General features: G+C 35.7%; 1 protein-coding gene across 50 annotated transcripts in view; it reads right to left on the bottom strand.

Moving 5' to 3' along the window:
* Positions 1–24910, bottom strand: part of KCNMA1 (potassium calcium-activated channel subfamily M alpha 1) — a 424339-nt gene that overhangs the window by 299221 nt on the left and 100208 nt on the right. For all 50 annotated transcript variants that reach the window (XM_038141591.1, XM_038141590.1, XM_038141595.1 and 47 more), the window contains one exon: positions 7988–8152. In XM_038141591.1, the coding sequence (XP_037997519.1) occupies positions 7988–8152 (165 nt within the window). The remainder of the gene's footprint in view (positions 1–7987; positions 8153–24910) is intronic.

Here is a 24910-nt window from a genome sequence, read left to right as displayed (position 1 = left end):
ACCAGCTTCCTTTTCAGAAAGGCAAATATAAAGTTACTACTGCTTCAATTGAACCAAGTCTTCCAAACCTTACCAATACAGACATCAGACTTCACAGGAAAAGTGGGACTTTCTGGAGCTTTAGTAGTAAGCTTTGAAGTTGTCTCTGCTGCAGCATTTAAAGCTAAAACAAAGCATTAATTAAAGCAGAGAGGAATCTCCTGTGCCAAAGAAACACAAATTTAAGGAGCCACATAAAACTACTGACACCAGGAGGGATATGCTGAGAACATTCCTCAAGAAACCTGTGAATGTTCAAGAAATACCTAAAAATAGTTTCAAAAAGAAAAAATTATGTAAGAAGGAAAAGGTAATCGATTTTGATAGACAATATTATGTGTGAAAATTTTGCTGAACATCAAAATGGAGATTTTTCTTTTTACCACAAGCTTAACAGTTTGTTCCATTTACCCCACGCCTCAGAAAAAATGATTGATGGTAGAGCTGTACAAAAACATACAAAGAATTTTCTTTAAAAATATTCATTATCACATCAGTGTTTTGATTACAAGCACAATTTTTTCTACTACATTAGGAACAAAGAGAAAAAAAAAAAACATAAAACCCCCAATATTATCAACTGCATCATCAGAGCAGCCCTTCACATGGGAACAGCACAAATGCCTTAGGGAAGCCATCTGTCTCCTCCAGTGAGCTTTGTAAATAAGCAAAATTGTGTTTGTATCTTTTGTTCGATACCTGGCTATTGTCAGTGGCCCATAGGTGGAAGGTAAATTTCCCCAGTACCATACACTAATCATGAGGATCAACACAGCATTACCACAAGGCACATTTCTGTATTTACACACTTTCATGCTAGATTCGTGCAAGAAAAAAGTAGCAAAGACTTTCCTTTACTTATGTTTGACACGCATATACAGCAATCCAGGTTATCAATAGTGACAGTCTTACAACAATTTTTCACCAATGAAGAGCTATATAACAAAAATTTACCTAAACTGGGTTTGCCATCTGAAGGGCAACCATGTTCTTGACTGTCTCCAAATAATCACACCATTCAAAACTTTACACATTATTTTAAAGTGTGTTTGCTTTTCTTCGTTTTAATGACAGAATGCCACGGATACCTTAATTTGGACAAGAAAGGAAGTGGTACTTGCAAAAAATGTTAGCAGAAGATATTTATTCCCACTGTAAGAAAAGCCTCATGCTTTCAGATACTATTAGAATGGTTTCTGCAAGCATGGTCAACTGTCTAGAGGTCGCAAAAGTCACTGCAACACAGCCCTAAGTCTGAAGATAATTTTCAAGTGGGTAAGTTCCATAGCAGCAGCTGTAACCTGACTGAAAATAAGGTAGACTAGGCTACAATGAGATGTGGGTTACAAAAAGGAGGCCTATAAAAATAAGGAATTTTAATTAAGATAATTTACATGTGTTATGTATACACTAATTTTCTATTTTTCCACCTTCTGAGCTAAGAATTCAAATGCAATGTTTTAAGTCCAGTTCTGAGTATATTTCATGCCATTTCTTTATGAGATGTACTGTTTATTCTTTTCTTGATTTGATTTTACCAGTTCATGCACCTTATGCTAACCTTATCCATTCTTCACACAGCAATACTTAAAACTGGTAAAATTGAGTAGAAAAAATACAGTTTATGTTTGATTAGCCATATAACTCATGAAAAACCTCATAAAAAAGAAAATTTAAGACTAGCATTTGTTAATCATAGAATATGCTGAATTGAAGGGATGCATTAGCCAACTCATGGTCCTGCACAGCATACCCCAAGAATCACCATGCAGTATGCATTATTCCTTTAAGTTCAAGATCCACTGAAATGGCAGCAGTTTCCCAAAAATACAAAGTACAGCGACAATCAGAACTGCTACATCTACACGTAGAACCTACCTGCACCATTTAATAATGCAGTTTTAAAGACATATATGCAATAGAAGAACTTTCTCACAAGACTCTGGGCAGAAGCCCACCCTTCAATCCAGAACAAAAAACCTGCAAAAAAAACCCTTGCTACTGTCAATAATAAATAAATATTCAGAAAATGCATAACTGGAACTTAAACTAGCTGCAGTTACCATAGAAACAAACAAGACTTACTCAACACTTCCTACTCTATTCCATTATCATTATCTCATGAACTTACATTGTTCCTATTCCTATGGAAACGCTGGAAAGAGCCCCCATCATTGTCACAGATTAAGGCAATCTAGAACTCATCTCCTGGATTCATTTATGTGCCACCAAGGCCTATGAAAGATTAAAAATAACTAAACAGACAAAGTTCATTTCTCAATAGAGATGAGCAGAATCTAAACCATTCCCCATATACAGCTGGCAGGTGAGTACCAAACACTGACAAGCAGTTTATAATCTCTGAACATCTGCAACGATCAGATCTGTGCAGTTACACTGACACACTGCAAGGTACATTCTCAGCAGTTTGGGCACTGTCTTTTTACAAATGCCCCAGCCCATACCACTCAGGGCATGGAACATCTTGTGATTCCTGCCTGTGGACAGTCAGATCTAGAAGCTGAGAAAGACTTCCCCTTTCCTCCTCAAAGTTCAGAAACCTAGACCACAGCTAAAGGGAAGATATGGCACTATTTATTTTTGCCTGACTAGGGTATTCTGTAAGTCCCACCAAACCTTGCATAACTATCTAAGAAAACCTGTAATGTCAGAGCAAAACAAATTATTTTATCAAAGAATGCACGCGCTTCACTGCTGCAAAACTAATGCCATTTTTGGACTTGTAAAAGGCTTGGAATATTATGAGTATGAAAGACTAAATCACTGAAGCATGCATTCAATTCCTATTCTCTAGCCAATTAATATACTTTATTTTAAATTAAGTCCTATTCAGATTAACTGCATCCTAAGAACATCACACATGCTCAGAAAAAAAAAAATATATATATGTTAATTTCACAGGATTGGTTACAGGACATTTCCAGGATGAGAGGGGTCTAAATCGAAAGAAAAAGAAAGAAAGAAATTTATGAGAGCTTTGCTTATCCTTGAGAAAATGTATTAAACTTTATATTTGAATTCTGAGATGTTGCCAACTCGTGTTTGCTGAAGGTTTCTCTTCCTGCTTTGAAAATCTAGTGAAATAGCTGATACTGTCAAGAACACTGTCAAAAAATGTATACGCATACCAACAACACCTGCTTCTCCCATTTCTTATCTGTCAAATAGCAAATTATCCTTTGGGCTCCTATTCTCATTAAAGCAATGAGACAACAGCCACTGTCTTTGGAAACAAGGAGAAACCCTACAATTTCTGTACTGTTAAATTTCACATTGGCTAGAAAACTATTACATATCACAAAAGGTTGTAGGGATTTTTTCCCCCTCAACACTAAAAAAAATTGAGTCCTCTCATTGAGAAAAAAAAAATTAAAAGTAAACAAAAAGCAGCTAGAACAAATCTAGTTCTGAAAAATACTGGAAAAAAATCCAAAACAAAAGGAAACAAAACCAAAAAGCATATAAAATACCTACATATATTTCCCAGGAAAATTTACTATAAATACTTACATAATTAAAGATCCACCAGTTTTCCCCAAATGAGTAGTGAGGCCCTGTACCATTTTTTAATAATTCCTCAGAAGTACAGTCAAGGGGCTACAGATTTCCATAGATTGAACTGTGTCAAATTCAACAATATACACATGACTTCATTCTGTATATCAAACACTCCATCTAATTAAGAAAATCTTTTTCTTCTTACTCAAATGATATAATTTCAGGAAGCAAAATCAGTTCATAAACATGTTTAATTTCCTGTATCTTGAGATTAATTATGAATGTGTCTGATTCTTCTTTGAGAAACTTACCTCATAAATCTGATACTTCCATCATCTACAGCATTTTACAGCACTTCAAAGTAAATCAGTATTTCCCTGAACAAATTTTATGCAAACTTTTACCTTTTATTGTTATTTATATTTATGCCACTCAACATCAAATGCAGACAGAAGTGCACGGGTTCAATTAGCGTGTTCTTAAATCATGTGCTTATGCAATTGAACGTGGACACAATTTTAAATCATACGTCAAATTCCCATCTACACTGTTTAAGAGCAAAAGTCACATTTTCAAAGGTTGTGGCACCAAGAACATTATATTTAAGTCGTGCTTCTCAAAAGTAAAGTATGAAGAAAAAAGGATATTCTGGCCACACAACTGTATGCACCCTGCTTAACCAGCTGCACTACTTGAAAAAACAAAAACAGTTTTTAACTGAAGGACAGTCTGCATCTCCTTATATACAAATCTCTTCCTCCAAAGCCTGCCCTTCAGATGAAACTGGGTAGTGTGAATATTTCTTTGTGCCTAAACCACTTATGAAATGTCAGGAACAGGATTTAGCTACTAAAGTGGTAAGAATGTCTATTTCTATTTCAGTACTTCACTATATTCACATAAACTACTGAAACAATTCAATATTAGTACAACTCCATGCACATGCCACTTTTGCATCTCTTACAGACATGAATTACAGGCTAGGAAACATTCACTTGACATATTGATAAGCAAGTGACAGTGACATGCTTTGACAATTCAATAGTTTAACTATTTAAAATCTCCCATTCTTGTTTCTCATGATGCTCCCAACAACAACAAGGTTCAAATTTCTCCTCTTTGTTTATTCTTTAAATGTAATTTTCCATCTAATGAATGAAATGAGAGGACACGAGATGACAAACATGGGTGGGTTTTTTCAACATTCATTTCAGGTACAGAACCCTTCCTTCCCTCACAACCACCAATGAATTAAACATTTTTAAGAAAACTAGTGTCAAGGACATGGGTGGGTTTTTTCAACATTCATTTCAGGTACAGAACCCTTCCTTCCCTCACAACCACCAATGAATTAAACATTTTTAAGAAAACTAGTGTCAAGGAGAGTCATCTCTTTCAATGACTTCAGTGTTTGTCTCTGATTGGACTAAATAATTTTATTAATTGTCTCCAATGACCCAGTCCACGAATAACAAGTTACATCCCTTACTTTCCAGCAGGTGCACTGAAACACATGATTTTGTAAATTATGTTGGAAAAAAAGTATTTTCTGACTTTAAAGTTTTCAAGTCATTCTATGGCTACAATGTTGCCTAAGGCCTTCAAGTCTGCATCTGTTGTATAAATAGAAATATTTTATTTCACTAGAGAACTGTACAAATGGCCCAATGCCAATCTAAACGTCGAAGTGTATACTACACGACAAAGCTATAACCTTTAAACATGTATGTTGTCTTGTATTTTCCATACTGCTGGCCTTTATTTTCTTCACCTGTGGATAGCCATAAAGGTTAAAAATTAAAGGGGTAATTATGGGAGCACCCACTATTTAAATATTTGTTTCAATAGTCACAAAGCACCTGGACAAACTAATACGATAAATTAGAAAGCTGTTTTGTAAGGTTACTAGGGAAGAAATAAAGGCTAGATCAGACATGCCAAAGATATGGTGACAGAACCCAGAAATGAGAGTTGCAAAAAGTAGCCCTTTTAGATTCCACAAACAGCACTTGACATTCCACTAAGATGCATTGTGAAAAAAAAGCCTGTCCTGGGATAATAATGATGGGAGCTTTTCCCACGAGCAGAAAACACAAATAAGCTTCTACTTTACACTGATGTGTGTTCCACACTGTGCTAACTTGTCTCCTTCACTCCCCAAATAAACCCAGGCAGCAGTTTCACAATAGCCTTCAGGTGACCCTGCTGAATTAAAGTTCAATTACAACTCTTTTCCCAAGTCCATCTTCATTGGACAGCTTTTGAAACTTTTTTGTAAACATTGGATGTATAAGGTTGATTTTAATTTATGTATAAGATAAAATTTAATTGAAAATCCAACAGTGTAAAAGTGTACAATAATTTCTTTAACTGCAGATATCTATTACAATTTTGATTTCAGAGAACTGTAAAATCACCAATTCTTTCTTCTTTAGAGGAAAAAACAAATTCTGCATTTCAATTCAGAAATATAATAGCTGTCAGGAATAGGCTGCACTAAGTCAGTAGTAATCCATGATTAAGTCCTAATATCTTCAAACAATACACTTCAGCATAAATATTGATTTGATTTTGCTGCATCCTATATCTAAAAATAATGACATTATTACCCTATGGACAAATTTTCATTGAAGCAGTTAACCTTTAGCAAATATTCTCAGAAAGTAAAATTTAAATTAACAGCCAAATGGTCCATTCTGGAAAGGACCCTCCATAAATTATATCCTGTCAACTCAAATACTGAATTTCATAAGTGCTATAATTTAAAAAAATGCACCTTGTTTCCTAAACTGACTAAAATTACCAAAGAGGTTCCATGCATGGCTACTTATTTCTCAGAAGGTCAGGTGTATTGATAAAGCCAGATGTGCACAAAATGTGCTGCTATACATTGACAAGACCATAAATATACACTAAGAAATAACCTAACCCAATGACATTGGCCAGCTGGTCCCTTATAAAATGCAATACAAAACTCTAAAAAATACCCCAGGGAAATAAATGAAGTCAAACAGTGTTGAGTAATTTCTCCGACTATACTGAAGTAAAATGTATTTTATGTTATGTACATTAGGTTTTGGTTCCAGTTGTTGGTTTGTAACTGTGTTCACATACAGCCCAGTAAAATCAACACAGGGCAATTTCTGACTGCAGAGGTGGGAGCAGAGGACTTTGGCTTTGGGGGATTTCTAGCCTTGATACTTAAATTGGAGCTAGAAGCATGACTTTAATGTTTTTCATTTTTAATGCTGAAGATGTCAGGAAACATGCAAAATGCCATTTCTTAGAAGACAATCACTAAAAGACTGTCAATGTGGAAGCTGCACATAGAAGACATGTAGTGCTAAAAGCAGCAAGGGAACATATTTTCCAGCTATTGATAGAAGTCACCAACTAACAAATAAAAGTAAAGAATGGTATTTTTAGGAAAAACAATCAAAATACTCTTCTTGCAGATCCAAAAAATACAGTGGCAATTAAGTCACCTCAACTTTTTGCTGCAGAAGACTTGATTAAGAAGTGCAATCTCTTTTCCTCCATTTCCTCCTCCATCCAAATAATTACTCTATAGCCCAAAACTGATTCACCATAAAATATCTCTTAACCAATGAAAACACTCAAAGACAAAAATCCTTTTTCAGTTCAACCCAAACTAGTTACAAAGTTTCACTGGGATTCTCTGAAGTTTTAAATGGGATTTAAATCACTTTAGTTTCTAGTTTATAAGTATGTGCATTCTAAAATGAAAGATAATCCAAATTAGATAAGACACACTTTTTACTGCAGTGAACTCCACAGAAAACCTTTGCAGTTTAATATTTAACAATGCTCTAAAGCAATTATGTTTAAATAAAGTGAAAAAGTAAAAAGTTTTTTTCCCTTTAAACCATGTATCATCCTCCGTCTCCATTTGTTAAGTAACTTTTCACAGGTTTGAAGGATTTCTACCCTAATAAATAAAAATATGAAGGGAGTATAAAATTATTATTAGTCTATTGAATATATCACAGATCTCTTTGCATAGCTAATTCAATCTTGTTTTTCTTTACAGTTCTGACCACTCTCTACATTTGTAAAACTTAATTTCCAAGTTAGCTTCCATTCTTCCAAGCACAATTTTACTTTCAGATAAAATAGGTCTACAATTTTAACACCTAATATGAAATTAATAAATTCACTGTTTGTAGTTCAAAATCATGGGCCAGAGGAGTGAAATATGCTGGGGAGTGGACTAGCAGTAATTTTTTCTTACTTGCTGTCTCTGCCTCTCTCTTGCAGTGGGAATTAGTCTGCTATTTTGCAGAGAAAATTGAGATTGACTCAGTGCTGATGCAACAAACCAATCAAAAATCTGCCACTCATGCTGGGACACAGTGCTTCTTAAAAACATTCTTTAAAATAAAAACATAGAAAGTCATAGAAAACTTACAAGTACTCTGCCAGTTAATGTCTGGGCAGATATCATGACTCCTGCCCAATCCTTCACAGACGTCATCCATCCCACTTCTGCTGCCACATTCTCCTCTTTTTCATCTGTTGGTTTGCAGGCTCCATCTGCCTGTGTATCTCCACCACCATTAATCTTCTGGGCCTCCTGCAAAATAAGTATTTGGGTTAGATAATGTTTAGCAATTTGGCAGTGGAAGTCAATATATAGATGGGGCCAAGAACAGTAATAAAAACCTGAAAATCTGTCTTCTGCTAGGTGAAACTAAGAACCTACTTGGCCACATCTTTAGAAATAAGAGAAATAGAAATGTTCTATAAGGTACCAGACTAACTAGATAATAATACTCTCCTTGACATTACATCTCCAAAACATATACTTAGCACCAAACATACGATATGTTCCTTCATTACAAGCAACATTATTGACAACAATTCTGTATGCAATTACAGAGTTACATACAAATGAATTTGTCAGACATACACCAAAAGACCTTTCAATGTATCAGTTCAAAATAATGCATGCTAGGTGTGAACATAATTTATGTACAATTTTAATTTCCCATCACTAGAATTAATTATCTGAGTAAACCTTCACTGAGAAGCATGATGTAACAAGACAGCAATTATCAAGTGTGAGGGGAACAAAATCCATCATAAAGGATCTGCAGGGAGCTGCCACGCTATCAGTGAACCTGTGTTTCAATGAAAGTGTTTAATATATCACAGGAATTATTCTGTCAGTAAGTGGCTCTCACAGAAAGAAGAGCTAGAAATCAGAGGAGCCTCAGCTGCACCAAGCTCGCTGATGAGTAACACTCACTGGAATTCATATCAGTCTCTCATGGATGCTGCAGCAAGGATGTCGTGCTCTGTAACTGCCTGCAATGTGCTACAGTCATGGGTGCTGCACAAACATCAAGGGAAATGACAGAAAAAGCCAGTGTGGATTGTACAGTGTTTAAATCATACTGCATGCAAAGCATCACTGTGCCACGAGCATGCCTTTGGTGACAGCATAATACTAATGACTTCCTGAATACTTGACAAGTTATGCTAAACAAAAACTGGAGAGGCAGCAAAAATCAGTGCTGAAGCAAGTCCTGAGCACTAAATCTGCATTAGTGTTCCAAGCACTCTGCACAGACCAACACCTTGAAAGATCTTGTTTATAGATTACTTGTCTGGAGGCCACTAAGCAGGAAATCAATTGCCATTAATCCCCTTTGGGATATCTTTTATACAAGCAAAGATGCTTAATGGTGGTTATGTGATAATTACTACAGTAGAACTATATCCTGTGAAGGTCAAAACCCATAGCTGTGAGATGGCCTTGAGGACACAGCTGGACACAAGGGTACAGGCACTTCCTGAGAGTAACACTGAACTAATAAAGCAATTTCATTGAATCTGCCAGCAAAGAACACTAGAACAATGCTAAAAATGTAATATGGAGACCAACAATTGTTTTCAGTGAAGCTTAACATTGCAACTTAATTAGCTAATCAGATTCTTTTTTCTCTATTAATTTCCCTCCCAGAAAGCCGGCTCCATGTTCTTACTAGTGATTACAGCAAAGTGTGATGTTACTATATTGATAATAACAAATTATTCAGAATTACAACAGTAATTCAGTACGCTTCCCAAGCAAATAACGCAACAGAGGTTTAAAATTACTTTGTATTTGCATAACTGGACCTCATTCACTGACAAATTTGGACACAGTGAATCAGATGTTCTGCACTCGGCGTTGAAAGATGTATCCTGTGCCGCACACGCACGGAGCACAACCTACAGGAATGAGCTCATTGCAGAGGACAGCGACGTACAACACGGAATGAGGCGTCTCCAGCAGAGCAACACTTGCCCGGAACCAACTGGTGACCCAAAGCCATAGAGATCAGACCCAAAGAAATGCCTTCACCACCATCAAGGTTTCGATTATAAACCAGGAAAGAGAAAACTAGGCCCTACACTCCAAACAATATTGAAGCCTAGGCAGCCTAGACATATCTCCAAGGCCTCACTCATCCTAGCTGCTGTCCCCATGGTCTCCCCTGACTCGGACACCCTCCGTGGCCCAGGACACCATTTCAGCCCCATCCAGCTCCCACAGCCCTGTCCTTTCCAGCCTTGGTGAGGCCACAGCCAGTTCCCCCTTCCGAGCCACAGGCTGGTGTCCCAGGCTGGCCCAAGAAGGCTCCAAGCCAGGGCCTTGTCCCACCCCCCCAGCCAGGGCGCTGGACAGGCCCCTGGCCCACAGGAGCCCCACAGCCCTGACAGCTACAGACTGCTTAAAACACTACACATGCCCTTTCTTTCCCTCTTCCCACCAGTTTCTCTGTCTTTCATAACTGTTAGAGCTTGTCTTTCAGAACTGTAAGCTTCACATCAGATTTTGCTCCATGGTCCTCCTCTGCATTGCACAGTGAGCTTTCGTACTCTGTACAAGTTCATATTGAATGAATTCATGTGGTTTTCATAGTAAAGGAGGTATAATTATCCCTTCCTCTCAGATGAGACACTGAGGTGGTGATTAGGCGCCTAACTCAGTCACTAGAGAAGTCACTGGCAGTCAGAATAAAACCACCATCTTTTTTGATCTTTTCACCCAGCAACTCTTGTTTAAAAGTGCACAGATGCACACCTTGCTAAAAACACTCACAATTACAGACCTTGCTATAGAAAGTCACAGAAGTACAGATCACTAAACAAAAAGCTGAATAAAAAATTCTATTTTATTGAACTAGTATTAAGGGTAGAAAATTCTTTTATTGTGCACATGTTCCTTACCCCCAATCTTTTTGTCAATAGATGTGATTGCTCATAAGATAAAAAAATAATTTGAAATTTCCTAGCACTCAATGAAATAGTAGGCAATTTACTTAATTGAAGGAAAAAGGTAGCTTTTATATTTTGAAAAGGCTTTCATAACCTGCAGTTCTTTTGCTGTATCGACTTCTGGTTGCCAATAGAATAGAGCAGTAAAACATGACAAACCTATTCAGTATTTGATTCTCTAAAGGTATTAAAGTTCTTAATGCATTTGAATGGCTAAATTTCTGTATTTATACTACTTATTTCACCTCTATTAAAATCTCCCACCCATATTATTTCTTAATTAAAATTTAAGTAAAACAATCATCCCCTGCCAAGTATGATTTGGAACAGACTCTCATGATCAGCCTAGCTCCTGCCATTATTGTAGCTATAATTAACATGCAGATTAGTTGCTGTTATGTAATATTTGTATTCAGTTGGGATATTTTATATTTTTCATCTACATGGTTAGCTTTTTATCTTACTTAATTGGCAGTTGAGTATTAGGAAAAGTTTATCCCCAAGTCATTATGCCATTGTGCAGTGATCAGTAAAGGAGGTTTAAAGGCTGGGGTTTTTTTATACTGAACAAAGAATTCAGTTCTGTTATTAAGTGTATAGTCTTGTTTCATTGCTATTTCCTCATCCCAAAGCACTGAGTAATCAATACCAACACCTGAAAAAGGTGCTTAAAACAGTAACCTGACAGTGACAATAGTTGCTTAATTATTTACATGTTGAGTATTACAAGTGACAGATCTTTACCCACTCTGCTTACTGGTTTTCATTATTTTAATTACTTGGTGGCTGGAACATGCAGGTAGATTAAGTGAAAAGCAGTATATTGTGAAATATATATTTCCTGAACTTAATGACTAAATGGAAAATAACATGATGAGAAGGTGTGTACATGAATCAGTACTCAGTGTTCTACCAATAGTTTGACACAGACCTGGACCAGAAACTTCAATGGTTTGTCTTCTATTTTCAGAAATAAATATTGATTTAGATTACATAAGTTCTGGGATTCTTGAAGACAGTCACCTTAAAGAAGAACAACTCAAAAAGGCAAAACTCACTCAAATATAATAAACAGTTTTGAAACATAGTCCTGCCTGTTCCATTTCACCTCTAAAATACCTATATATATGTAGAACCCCTGCACAGACACCTCATCCAACTGAGGACAACACAAAATAAAATCAGAAAATTATTATGAAACCTTAAAACATCATCTAAAAATAATCTTTGTAAGAGCCCTAAAAACAGAGGACAACATGAACACAACCTGGAAAATAGTCTCTGATGTATAGTACTGAAAAAAAACTTGCAATCTTGTTAAAATGTGTTTAAAAACATATGAAACAGGGAGTCAATGTGAGGGAAAATACCTCGGTTGAAGTGTGATGAAACAAAAAAGGTATTCGGTTATCTCATTTATCTAACATGTAACTAGATGAATGTCACATAAAAATCACTAAGTATCACCTGTAATGAGATACAGAGCATTGAGTCATGGCCACGTCACTCAAGAGAAAGTAGTATGCTCAGCCTAAGCAGATGTTTAAAAACAGTTAACACCAATGAGGCAAACACAGTATTGGCCTTTGACTTCCACCCTAGATAACATGAGATGAGAAAGAGCCTGTCAGAATGGCAGCTGCTCCTAGTTTAAAGTATGCAGTAATGATACAATAAGAAAATATCATTTTAAGTAGTTAGGAAAGATCTGCTTTAGATAATGATGCCAGCAAATACCAATTTTATCTCTATTAACTGCCCTTCAATTAACAGCATTGCATTCCTAGAGCATGGCATTTTATGAAATGTTTTATATCACATCAACAACACTATGATAATGGCCATTCTTACAAATTAGCAATCTGTATTTACGTTTCTTTCCTTTTCATTCACCTGTTTCCCCAAAGCCACCAAGAGGTGCTATGTGAAAAGGAAAAATTTCGCATATGAGACTATTTCTCCTTTCTCTTGGGCATATGTCTAAAACACTGTGTTTAAAATCATTAGATTTCTATCAATCATTTCATTTCATGTACATTCACTCACCACTTTCACATCTCCAAATAGGGGTCTTAAATTTATATAAAACCATAATATTATTCTGCATTCTCTGAAGCTGGGCAACGTACAGTGATTGTTAAGACTTCAGGTACCTACGGAGTATGTTGCCATGGCAGATGCCTTCTGTCAGATAAAGTTACCATCCATTGTCTCCATCTTAACAGTTACTAAGTACCAGTTCATCCAGTGCTAAAAACAAGCAAAACAAAAAAAACACCCTGAGCTCTTCACCTGTTCTGGTGCAGTTTAGGAAACAGAAGTTTTCACTGGAATATTAATAAAGAAAACAAATGGCAACATGAGAAATGAACAGCTTTATGTAGACTTCCAAACCTCTTTTAAGTCAGACTTGTAAGAAAAGAGAAAGCAAAGGCTAAACTAACTAAATGTGAGGTAAGAGGCATTTCTAAACTGGCCTATCCACAGCATTTCTTTGCATATTAAGTTACACTGACGTCAGTTATCATACTGTAGCTATGGTTCGACTTGCTTCAAAGGATTAATTATTGATACCCAGACAAACATGATTCCTTTCACTGAATAAAAGAACCAGAATGATCTGTGGAAAACATGGCTGATGAGATAACCCAGCATTTTGCTCTCATAAAATATTCACAAGCCATATAAATTTGTTGTCTGCAAATTTGGAAGATTAAGAAAAATAAGTCAAAAATAGAATACAAAGGTTTTCTTCTTAGTTTAAGACTGAGATGGTATACTCTGTTTTCTGCATTCCCAAGGATTTCTGAGAAGCATTTTGTGAGTCCTTCCTTACAACCAGAGCCTTACTTTCTATGCTGACCACCAGAAAATCTTTTTTCCTCTTCTTGCAGTGACCAGCTGCACTGTTGTATTTGTGCAAACCTTCAGTAACCCTCACAGATTTCATGTTCGGTGACCTTCATATTTCTGGTACAGGTTACTCTTATAGAATTCCCTTTTCACATCATTGCTTTGACTGACAAAAATTGCTGCAGTAGAGGCTTTAATTCTGAAACCTTGACCTGAGAGACAAGAGAAACTAGACCAGTAAAATACAGCGTTCCACCCATGATTCCACAAATAGTTCTCCAGTCTGTCAAATGAAGGGTTGCCGGGTATGGTTCTCACTTAAGAATATGAAACAGCAGACACCTACATTATCTGAAATCTGAAGAAAGTACAAAAATATTCATTTCAAAGATTAAAAATTTCTACACATCAATGGAAATGTTATAATGTAACACTTTATAAGAACTCCAGAAATAGGGAAATGAAAAAGGAAAGACAGTCACTGCAACTTTTTGTTCAAAGAGACAAACAGTGCTTTTCAAAAAACATGATTGGTTCAATTTAGCAGGAGTTCATATCAATAGTTATGTAATCTTTCACCATAAATTAAAAAGTTTGGGCGAAAAATTTCATGTAAATTTATTGATAAAAATATAATTAAGCTTGCTTTTGTAGCTTCTGATCATGTATCAGACCACATTGTTAGAAATAAATAACCTCTGAACTTGTCGTAAGATTACATAACAAGTGAACTTACTGCCTGCAATACATAAGTAAACAAAAAAATAGGGCAAGTCAGTGATGTACAGGTTAAAATTACTCACTGAAAATCTTTCACAAAATGTCAAATTAATACCTAGCCTTAACATTTCATTTCCTTTTTTATACTTAACAGAGCATTTCTTATTAATTTTCTCTACTAAGACCAAATTATTATCACATTAAAATAGTCTCTGAAGGCCCTTTCAATTACCAAGTAGCAGGCAAGAGGGCAAACAAGCATTTCACTTTATTGATGGGGGCACTGAATTTAAATGAAATTACACTTTTCATTATTCTTTGGTCCCTACACACCACAAAAATATGTCCATTAAGTAAATTAGACAACTACTATGTAAGGCATCAGTCTTTAACTGCATTTTCTGTGGTTCAAGCCTTATATTGAAATCATTCTTTCAAAATATGCTTTTAAGAGTCCTTTTAATTAGATTAGCCTTAAATAGGATATACACTAAACTTGCAAAAATATGTGAAGCAAGTTTAGATGGGACTGAGTTATTAAAAATACAGACAGGCATTCCTTAATAGAAAAGCATAGAGGACAAAAAGGGGCATCCATTTTCTGTTATCCTCCTGTTTTGTTTCCTCCCACCTAATAGAAGGCAAATCAAAGTAAGCATACAATTGAAAATAAAATTGATAAATGCGTTGCCATGAAATGAAAACTACTGAATTACCTATCTTACTGAGTGAGAAATATCTGTGACAGATGACAAAATGCTTTCAGGATTTATCTAAAAGTCTCAAAGCGCTTCAGAAATGGGAGAAAACAGTCTCAAATATGAGAAAGAAGTAAGAAACAGGGGGGAAATTTCCTAAATTGTTTATCTTGATTACAGGAAGTATTCTAGTTGATTGCTTGTAATTTTGTTGCTGTTGTTAGCATTAAGTAATATGCAATTCCAAGACTTTCAGTCATTACCTCTCGGCACTTTTTTTTACTGCCATGAAAGAATGAAAGATAGAAAAAAATACATTTAACTTTTTCTCATTTTAAGAGAAGTATGACTAGTAAATCTTTTCTGATTTATAGGATCTAGATTACTAGCATAGTTTTCATAAAATAACTATGTGATGGATCCAGCAGTAAGAAAAATAATGAAAAAACTACTCACTGCAGGAATAGTCAATTAAGTAAGTCATTAAAATGTTCCAAAAGTAGAAACTTTATTTCACTAGAAGATACACTCAAGCACCATTTACAAAATAAGTATCAAACTGCTTTGCCAGTGCAGTGAAACTTCACAGAATCTTCTCAGTTGTGTTTTTCTCCATCCTGCTCAATCACAGAAGGGAGGTTTGTACTACCAGCAAACGGGATATTTTCATTCACAGCAATAACTTCCCAATACTCTCTCACTCGTGCTATCAGAGGTATCCAAGAGAAGGAGATGTCTGGACTGAACTGCAGAAGGAAATTCTTTGCCTCTTGTGCGAAACACAGAGTAGCAAGGCAGCAAGCACCTGTGACTGAAACTCATGTTCAAAATCACATTTCTCTTGCCCAAAAATCACAAAGAATCCATGGATTAGGAAAGGCAATGCCCAGCTTAAAGGACAAAGCACAAAGTACTATAGCTACTCCAAAACAGGAATGTTGGTCCTTACATAAAAAGAATTAACCACTCATTTCCTTAGCTGAAAAAACAGGTTTTCACCTGAAAAACTTGCTGACAGGAATTTGAGAACTTCATTTGACTCAAATCAACTATCTTCACAGAAAAGGGATGGACTTAAACACTTGAGTTTTCTTTATATGTAAAATAGCAAGTTATCAATATTTTATGGGAATACTGGCAAGCCTCAATGGGGAGCCTCAAATAGAATTTATTTGCATACACATTTTTATAAATAGCATTATGATTTTTCAGAGGGTTTAAAGATAACAGCATTAAAACGAAGGAGAAATGCAGTGGCACAAAAAAATGAGAGACTCCAAATATAGCAGGTTGATAATATCATAAAACACTTGTATAACAATAATTTGAAGAATGCCAGAGAAGCATTCTATCATCTGCCAAATTCGATAAAAGAGTCATCTCTAAGGTGTTTTTGATTCAAGGGTAGTACATAATATTTATTCTCATTGTATTACAATCATAAAGGAAAGCACAATGAATTAAAGGCAGCTCTCTGTAGGATATAAAGCCATACCTAAGCCTATCCTGATGCAGGAAAATAAGTTCCAGTATGCAGCATATAAATATTTGAAGAGCAGCAGGTCAGTCAATTAAGTAATTAAAACTATTTACTAGCACACAACACTTCTCACTCCAAGATTACAGAGTGCCATGCAGCTTTCAGACTGCAAGAACTTGGTGCAGGGGGGAGTCAGAGGGCACACAAATGTGCAGGAATCTGGAGCAAAGATATACAGCTCTACTTCTCAAAATATTGAAAATGCAGATTTACTTGCCAACTGTTTTAATAATTACTTTGAAATAATTATATTAGACTCAGCATTTCCCTCTAAAAGACCAGTTACATCACATAGTAAAAAATGTGTAAGTGCTATAATTTAATCTAGTAGATGTGACTTGATTTATTAGCCACTGCTATGGAAACAATTTTGTGTAATGTTAATCTCATTACTCCCTTGCATAAATGGCAGACAAAATTTTTTAATCTACAAGGAATTTTTTTCTTCTTTCAGGTTAAATTTCTTTTAGGTAGCTTATATTACTTTGGTTCACTTCCTAGACAGCAACTAGCAGCACCCAAATTATCCAATATCAACACCTGTAGACTATAAATAGAGCACCTGATAGATTTATGGTACAAAGAAACACACACAGTTGTTCCAAATTTACAGATACTGACTGAAATCTGAGGCAGAGAGAAAAAGGCTGATAGATTTCTGACTTGCATATTACATCTCCATTAATCGTTACTTATGCTTTATAGAATGAGAACAAGCTCTGTGAATTCTCTTTGACTTTCTTAACTTCATCACCTTAAATAACAGGAATAACTTAAAGCAGCACAGAGATCATCCCTTGCTCTTGTGTGCAGTGATGCAATACTAGGAATTGATGCATGACATTGAACATTGCCTTTTTAAGAAATCAGAAGTTGAACTAGTGGAAAATAAAAATACATGGTGTCCATTCTTGGCTCTCATAATGCATCCTGTTCCAAGGCAGGATTGAATCTGCCTGCACCAAAATTTCTGTGTGAAGCTCCTACTCTGCTAGGTCATTTTCTAAAAGGAAACAGCAACTCTTTGAAGCTCCTCAGAGGCCTGAGTGCTCAGAAGCAGCCCTGGCAGAGTTGCATTAGTAGCAGAGGGCCAGTGAGGCAGGCATTGTTCTGTCTCATGAGTCTGCAGTTTTTGGTTTCAAAATTTATCAAACCAGCAGATACAGCATATGTTACAAAAATATGTTACCTCTGAATGCTCACTCTACCTATAAATTATGCATGACACAGCAGGCAGTTATTGTCACCTGAGCAGAAAAGGTAATGAACAGAGGTGAAAGCATAGGTCAATATAAATTTCTAGCTCTTTTGCTAAGATTAAATAAGAATAAGAAGAAATTAAAGTATAACTACTGTTAAATCATCAAAAAGTATTGAGCTTTAATTTGCTCGACCTTCATCAGAGCAGAAGTTAACAACGACAGATAAAGTTAAGGCTACTGTAGAAATTTCAATCTTAAATGCTGTTTGTTTCTATCTTGCAATTCTGTGGCAATGTGACAATGTTATTTTGGGGACTAGAACTCCAATTTTTTCTTTTAATTTTTTTTTTTTTTTAAAGAGTTTGCAGCAGCATAAAGGTTGAAGAGTTCATCAGAGCAGGCTGACACACTGTACACTATTCACAAGATGTGTTTTGCTGAACCTACTCATCAGCTTGAAACTTGAGACTTTCTCCATTTACTATGCTGCATAATTACTTCACACAGCTTTTCAAGATGCAGGTGCCCCCTCCCATAATTAATCTGTGAATGAGATTCATTGACAAGCCTATGCAAGTATCACATGACATGAAAAATTTCACCTTAGCTACTTCTGAAAAGAAGAAAGGGCCTAATTAAGCCTTAGTAAAAAAAAAAAAAAGTAGTAATGATTCATACATCAGTAATTCACATCTTCCAAATATCTGATTCTAGTTTATTCAGCAATAAGACATTGAAGTAATACATGTAACCAGGGGATACATTTGAGAAATAAATAATATTTCTGCATTTCAGATTCAGCTGAAGGAAATTGGGGGGTTGGGGAGAGAAGGCATGAACTGCAAGATCAGCTCTTTTTTTTTTGAGTTAAAAGTATTTTTTTTATCCTCACAAAGTAGTTTAACAAGGAAAATGCAGGTTACAAAAGCCAAATTTTTATGCATAATGAATCCCACTTTGTCTGCAGATCTAAAACTAAGAAAAGGAACCAAGGATGTTTTCTTTCTTGGTCACTTTCTAAGTCCTCACTGGTACCATGGGACGCACCCATGCATAATTCAAATGCTTCAATTTATTAACACCTGTAAAGTGCCCAATAAACTAAAAGTGATGTGTAGTTGTTACCTGATGTCCACACTGGCAGCCACCATTGCCTAGAAGCATCTAATGGCCATCACCCCAGGTTGCAAAAGATTTCTGCTGAATAAAATGAGCTTTTCGCGAAGCAAGCTTCTTCCTGAAGACTAAGTCATATATCAGATTTTTGTACTGTGATGTTTAAAGAAAACTTGACTTCAAATATATTTTAAAGGCCTCTCCATGGAAACAAAGTCTCCTTGTTATTGATTGGGTCAAGAGAAAGAGTTGTGAAAATTCAAATGGAAAACTTCAAAAACTTCATTCACTTTTCACTTTTTATGGGATTCAAAAATGATGAAACAATTCTATTTCCTCTAAAAGCCCACTACTACTACCTATAAAATTAAGTTGGAATCCTTCAGGTCCACAGAACTATTTTCCTACACTGATTTCTTCCCATGCAGATTACCACAGCAATAACAGAAAACTATAAACTAAGCAAACTCCACTCTCTACTAATATTTTATAAAGCAAAGTGTGTTTTACACAAAGGTCTAAGCAATTACACATAACAAAGGCTAGCAGGGGAAAACAAACCCCACAGAGCAAAATTGTAAAGGAGATACTTTTTATCATCTTTTTTTTCCCTATAACTATTTGCTTCATCCATCACACACACCAACAAATCCACACAACCCTACTGCTTCTACATGTCACAAAGCAGTATTTGTGAACTTCTATTTAAGTACACACCACCTCCTTAATTCTCCTGCTCTATGATCTCCAGCAACATCTTTGCAGGTGGTAAATGCAGTCTCCTTATCTCCACTAATTTATGAAGGAGGTATCTTCCTTCTTAATTTTTTTACTTTCTGTTTGCTTCATCCAGGAATTGGAAATTTGGGGTTTGCCTCCCTTCCCCTCCCTTCAAACATTACACTTTGTCATTTCATGCCTTTCGAGTTTGGCTTAAAGTCTCCAATTCTTTCAGACCACCTTCTACTGTTCTCATCAACTATGGTGGCACTGAGTACTGATAATGTGATCGACATCTGCACACACACCCTGGATGAAACCCTGCCAACCTCCTAGGATGACAACAGATGTTTTTATTAGTTCTCATGTCTCATAGGAGCCAATACTAACCCAGGGAAAGAGTCAAAAACTGAAAGTAACACTAACAGCCAGAACAATACTATTGTCCACTGCCACTGAGGTCAGTGAATTATTTGACCAAATAATTCACCATAGCAGTAAAACACACCAAATTCCCATAATGAGTTGCACAGCCTTTCACCGTGCTAGAAAGATTTTTTTACTACAACAAAAATAAAACACAATTCTAATGAAAAAATACCACTAGGATGGGTCTAAACCCAGTAGTGTGTGGCTGTACTGTTACCGGGAGAACGGAAAGCTACCAGATAATCAAGCTCCAGAAGGAGGATGGAAGTTCATTGTTTTGAGCATTTAACTGCAAAAACCAAGCATATAGGAATTGCTGAAACAAAAGACAGTCTCAAATATGGCAGGAAGAATGGTGGAAAACAGAATTAATCAAGGCCCACAAATTTTTCATGCTTGAAGTAGGGCAAGTTTCCCATCATAAGTGAGATTCTTAACTGCACTACATGAGTCACTTCATCTTGTGGGAAAACAGGTATGAATACAAATCTTGTTCCTGGCAACCAAATTAGTGCAAAGGCTACACTGACAATTAACTCATATCAAAAAAAAAGGGCTAATTTCTTGCAAACATTATACAAAGCTGTTGACAATTAATTCTAGTTTATTAGAATAGAGCTTTGAGAGCTTGCTTCCTCCTGTCCTAAGGCACCCAGCATCCCAGTGATGGTGGCATTGCTGCCTTGCTGTGCTCCAGACCCTGGAGCTCAGAAGAGTGTTTTAATTTCATTACTCAGAGACCTAGCAACAGTGATATTTAATAAAGTGATCATCAATCATCTAAAAAAATACATTTTAAAAAATGTATGATTTTCTGCTGTGCTCTGCACTCCCTGTAATCAGAGTTTTCTGCTGGAATCTAAGTGGGGGAAATTTTTCATCAATACAGGCATATCAATTAGAATGTCAGCCCAGGTGGATGCCAGATTCAAACTGGTTTTAGGTAGGCTGTTTATGAGACGGCTGAAGCAAAACAGTAGAAAAGTATAAAAATAAATTGAATACCTAAGAGAAAAAAAAGTAATAACAGAATTATATACTTTAATACAAATCATAACTCACTATAATAAAATTCTTCCCTCCTTCCCTCAGTGTGAGTTTGGGGTTTTGTTTTGTTGGGGATTTATTGGCTCTTGTTTGTTTTACAATTAACTCACTCTGATGTACACACACTTTTCATCCAGGATACTCTCTAAGTTTAGGACAAGATTTTAGCCTAGACAAACCTGATACAAGGACTGAGCTGCTGGACAGACAAAAGAGCTGCTTGAGGGCCTCCCCACTTACCAGCCTACATTAATATTCATGTTGTGACAAAACTATTCCAGAAAATAAATTTGTTCATGCTATCAGTATTTTTACCCAAACATCCAAAAAATTTCACCTCTGATAACTCTCAATCTTTCACCAGCTCCTCTGAATCTATAAATTCTGCAGAGGTTCCGGAAGATGAAAACACTAAGGCTTTCACTTTTATGCATGCAGACTTATCTCTAGAGCGTAGAGCCAATACTTCTTCCTTTTCCTATGTGTCTTTGCAACCAAAACATAGCTTTATCAACAAATGATCCACATGGTCTAATCAAAGTTATAGTCCTGATTATTAGAATAGACAGGGTTGTCACCTAGGTATTGGCAGAACAAAATCAGGAGGATTTTAGCTGGTTACTTTGGGGGTTTTTTGGGGAGGTTTTTTTGTTTGTGGGGTTTTTTTTTGTTGTTGTTTTGGTTTTTGGGGGTTTTTTGTTGTTGTTGTTGTTGTTTTTTTTACTTAAAGAAATGCCAATTCAGTGACCTAAACAATAAAGGTGTATTGATTCATAAGAATCGATAAGGATCTGGGCCAGAAACTATAAACACACATTGTTGCTGGGACAGGACAAAACATATGGCTCTATAAAATTACTCCATATGATGGGGTTTTTTTGCTGGGTGTTGGCTTGGAGGGTTTTTTTTTTTTGTGTTTGATTTTTTGCTATTATTATTTTTAGTTGCTTGGGGGTTTTTTCAGTCAGCAATGTACAGTAAAAAAAGATGTACAGTCTATCTTCAGGGTACAAACAAACTAAAAAATGAATACCTGCATGAATAGGGGTTAAAGGAAAGACTTAAGGGTTAAGGACTGATACCTCTCTGCTGTTTCTCTAGCTGAAGTAAAGGTAAGCTTTTTCTTAGCTTGGGTAAATCTGTTTCCCTCTCAGCTCAAGTCCCCATAATTTCCCTTATCTTGACTACTGTGCCATGACTCCTCCTCCACTTTCCAGTAATCTAAAATTACAAGCTGTGGTTTATGTATTGCATCACCTGCATTGATTCACACTCTATGACCTTATAGACATTTTTAACACATAATATTAATGTTAAGTGTTCAATTAAGTAATAAAAATTTTACACATAACAGCCTTTATCATTACATTTATGAAGTTTTAAACCTGATTTTACCACAAATACCTGTGTATTTTAACTTCAAAATGTTAAAAAAATATTCCATAGGCTTCTAATTAATAATTATTTATTAACAAGATTTACTTGTTTCGCTGAAGTTTCTGCTCACTATAACAGAGCTGCAAATAGGAAAACTAGTTTCAACATCACTTTCTCTTTTTTTTTTTTTTTTTTTTTTTTTTGGCAATACTAAGAAAATTACAATAAGTTTGCCTAGTTATATCTATTTCTAGCATAAATATACATCTGCTTTGGATTAAGGTCCCTTCCAACCCAAACCATTCTATGATTCCATGAACAAAATTTTTCAGAAAGGGTGTGGTACTACAGTCAAAATAGGTAACAATTTAAGACTGCTGTTATATTGACTTAGTCATGACCAAAGCAAACAAATTACCACACTGTAAACACTTTCATGTCTGAGTCAAAGGCAGCAAATAAGATTATCTCACAAGTAGAGGTTCAGCAATTTGTAATTAGAAGCATTATTCATTGCCTCCTTGCTGAATATTCTCTTAAAATTGATAACACATACTATACTAGCACACACAGCAATTCACATGCACATACCCACCAAAATACACACAGCCAATTAACATGTACAGAAACACTCAAACATAGTTCAGAAACCATTTTTATTTTTAAATTAGTCATGCTTCATTTCTTTCTTCATTGAAACCAATTTAAAAAAACCAAGTAATTGTGATCTAGCATCAACAGAATCTGTTGCATTACTTTGGTTTGGTCAGTTGAGTGGGGTTTGGATTTAGTTTTTCAAGAGGAAAGGAAAAAAATTAAGAATATATATTAAAATAAGGATGACTTTATTATGATTGATGCAATGAGAAAAATTTCCTTTCTTACTTAAAACCAATTTTACTACATGATATCAAGACTTTTCATAGTTTTTAGCAGTCTTCCACTTAGCCCTCTGCTTTACAGAACTCCCTTCCCCAGCTAGAAACAGATAATCAGAACAACTGGACACGTTTTTGTGATAAATGTGATTTTTTGTTTGATTTTTGGAATATGTGAAAGCACTCGTTCTTTCAGGACATGCTGTCATGATACACAAGGACACGCTCTTCCTGGCAGCACCCGTGGGCGTGGGGAATCACTGCGGCAGGGTCGGCACCACCCCAGGTCACCGTTCACACCCTCCAGCCCAGGCAGCATCACTTTGGGCACGGGGATTTGATGCTCAGGGTAAGCAGCTACCACAAAGCTGACACTTGGGAAGCAGAACAACAAAGAAAAATCTGCCTAAGCAAGTAACGCAATCTTTGTGCAAGGGGGATGTGAAAAACCAGGATTCTCCAACATTATTAACAGGAATGGGAACAGCAACCTTGGGATCCAGAAACATATGTATTAATCAATGCAGATTACTTTTTCTAACCTCTTAGGACATGTTGCTCTCATCTGAGCTGCCTAATTTTGTATGCGCTAATTTCATTTACTTTTCTAAAAACAGAAAACAGAGTGATCTGTAGGCAAAACAAGTTTAAAGACATACTATCATGTTTCAATTAAAGTTCAGTTTTCTATATGTGGGAAGTTGCATGCAGACCACATAAAACCAGTCATTTGCTAATTCATCTTAGCTCCCATTAAACTGTAGAAGATAAATAACAGCACAGTTTAGAATTTTCTTGTGTAAATAAAAATACAACAAAACAAAACATAAATGATAAATGTAACTGAAGCCTGATTTTATTTTCTATGTCAATGAAGATGTATGTATACATGCTCATCCTTACTTTGGAATAAAAAAAATACTACAAATATTTTTCTGACATGCACAAAATACAAATTGTAACATCACATTGTAAAGGAAAACATACTACTGAAAATAGAACATAAATAGAAATAAAATTATTTCCTCATATATGCTGAGCAAAGGAAAAGCAAAAATATAATAATATATAAGAAAATAGTTATATGTTGAAAAATAAATGTTTTACTTTTGCTAGTCTGTAGCAAACACCTTGAAACTAACAAGAATTCAGTCAGAGAACCAGATCTGGATGCTGTCAGGCAACTAATAAACATTGAATTGTCTACATATGATAGCATTCTTTCGAAACGGAAATTACTGTACTAATCCTGTGAATAAACACAACCTACATTAACCTCAGTACTATTAACTGAATACCAAAAATCCCTCATTTTCATTCAGCTGCTTCTCTCAAAACACTGATTCTGTAAAATTGGAACTTCTTTTTGCACACAATATTAATTGTATTAGTAATTACTAATACAATTTGGGAATTCTACACCACTCTACCACTGAGAAACATTTGGAGACCAGAAAGGTAAAAAGCTAAGGGACAAAGTGCCTT

Source organism: Motacilla alba, chromosome 6 (assembly GCF_015832195.1).
Source record: "Motacilla alba alba isolate MOTALB_02 chromosome 6, Motacilla_alba_V1.0_pri, whole genome shotgun sequence".
NCBI classification, from domain to species: Eukaryota; Metazoa; Chordata; class Aves; order Passeriformes; family Motacillidae; genus Motacilla; species Motacilla alba.
Note: the sequence above shows the minus strand (reverse complement) of the source record. Positions and strands in the feature narration are given on the sequence as shown.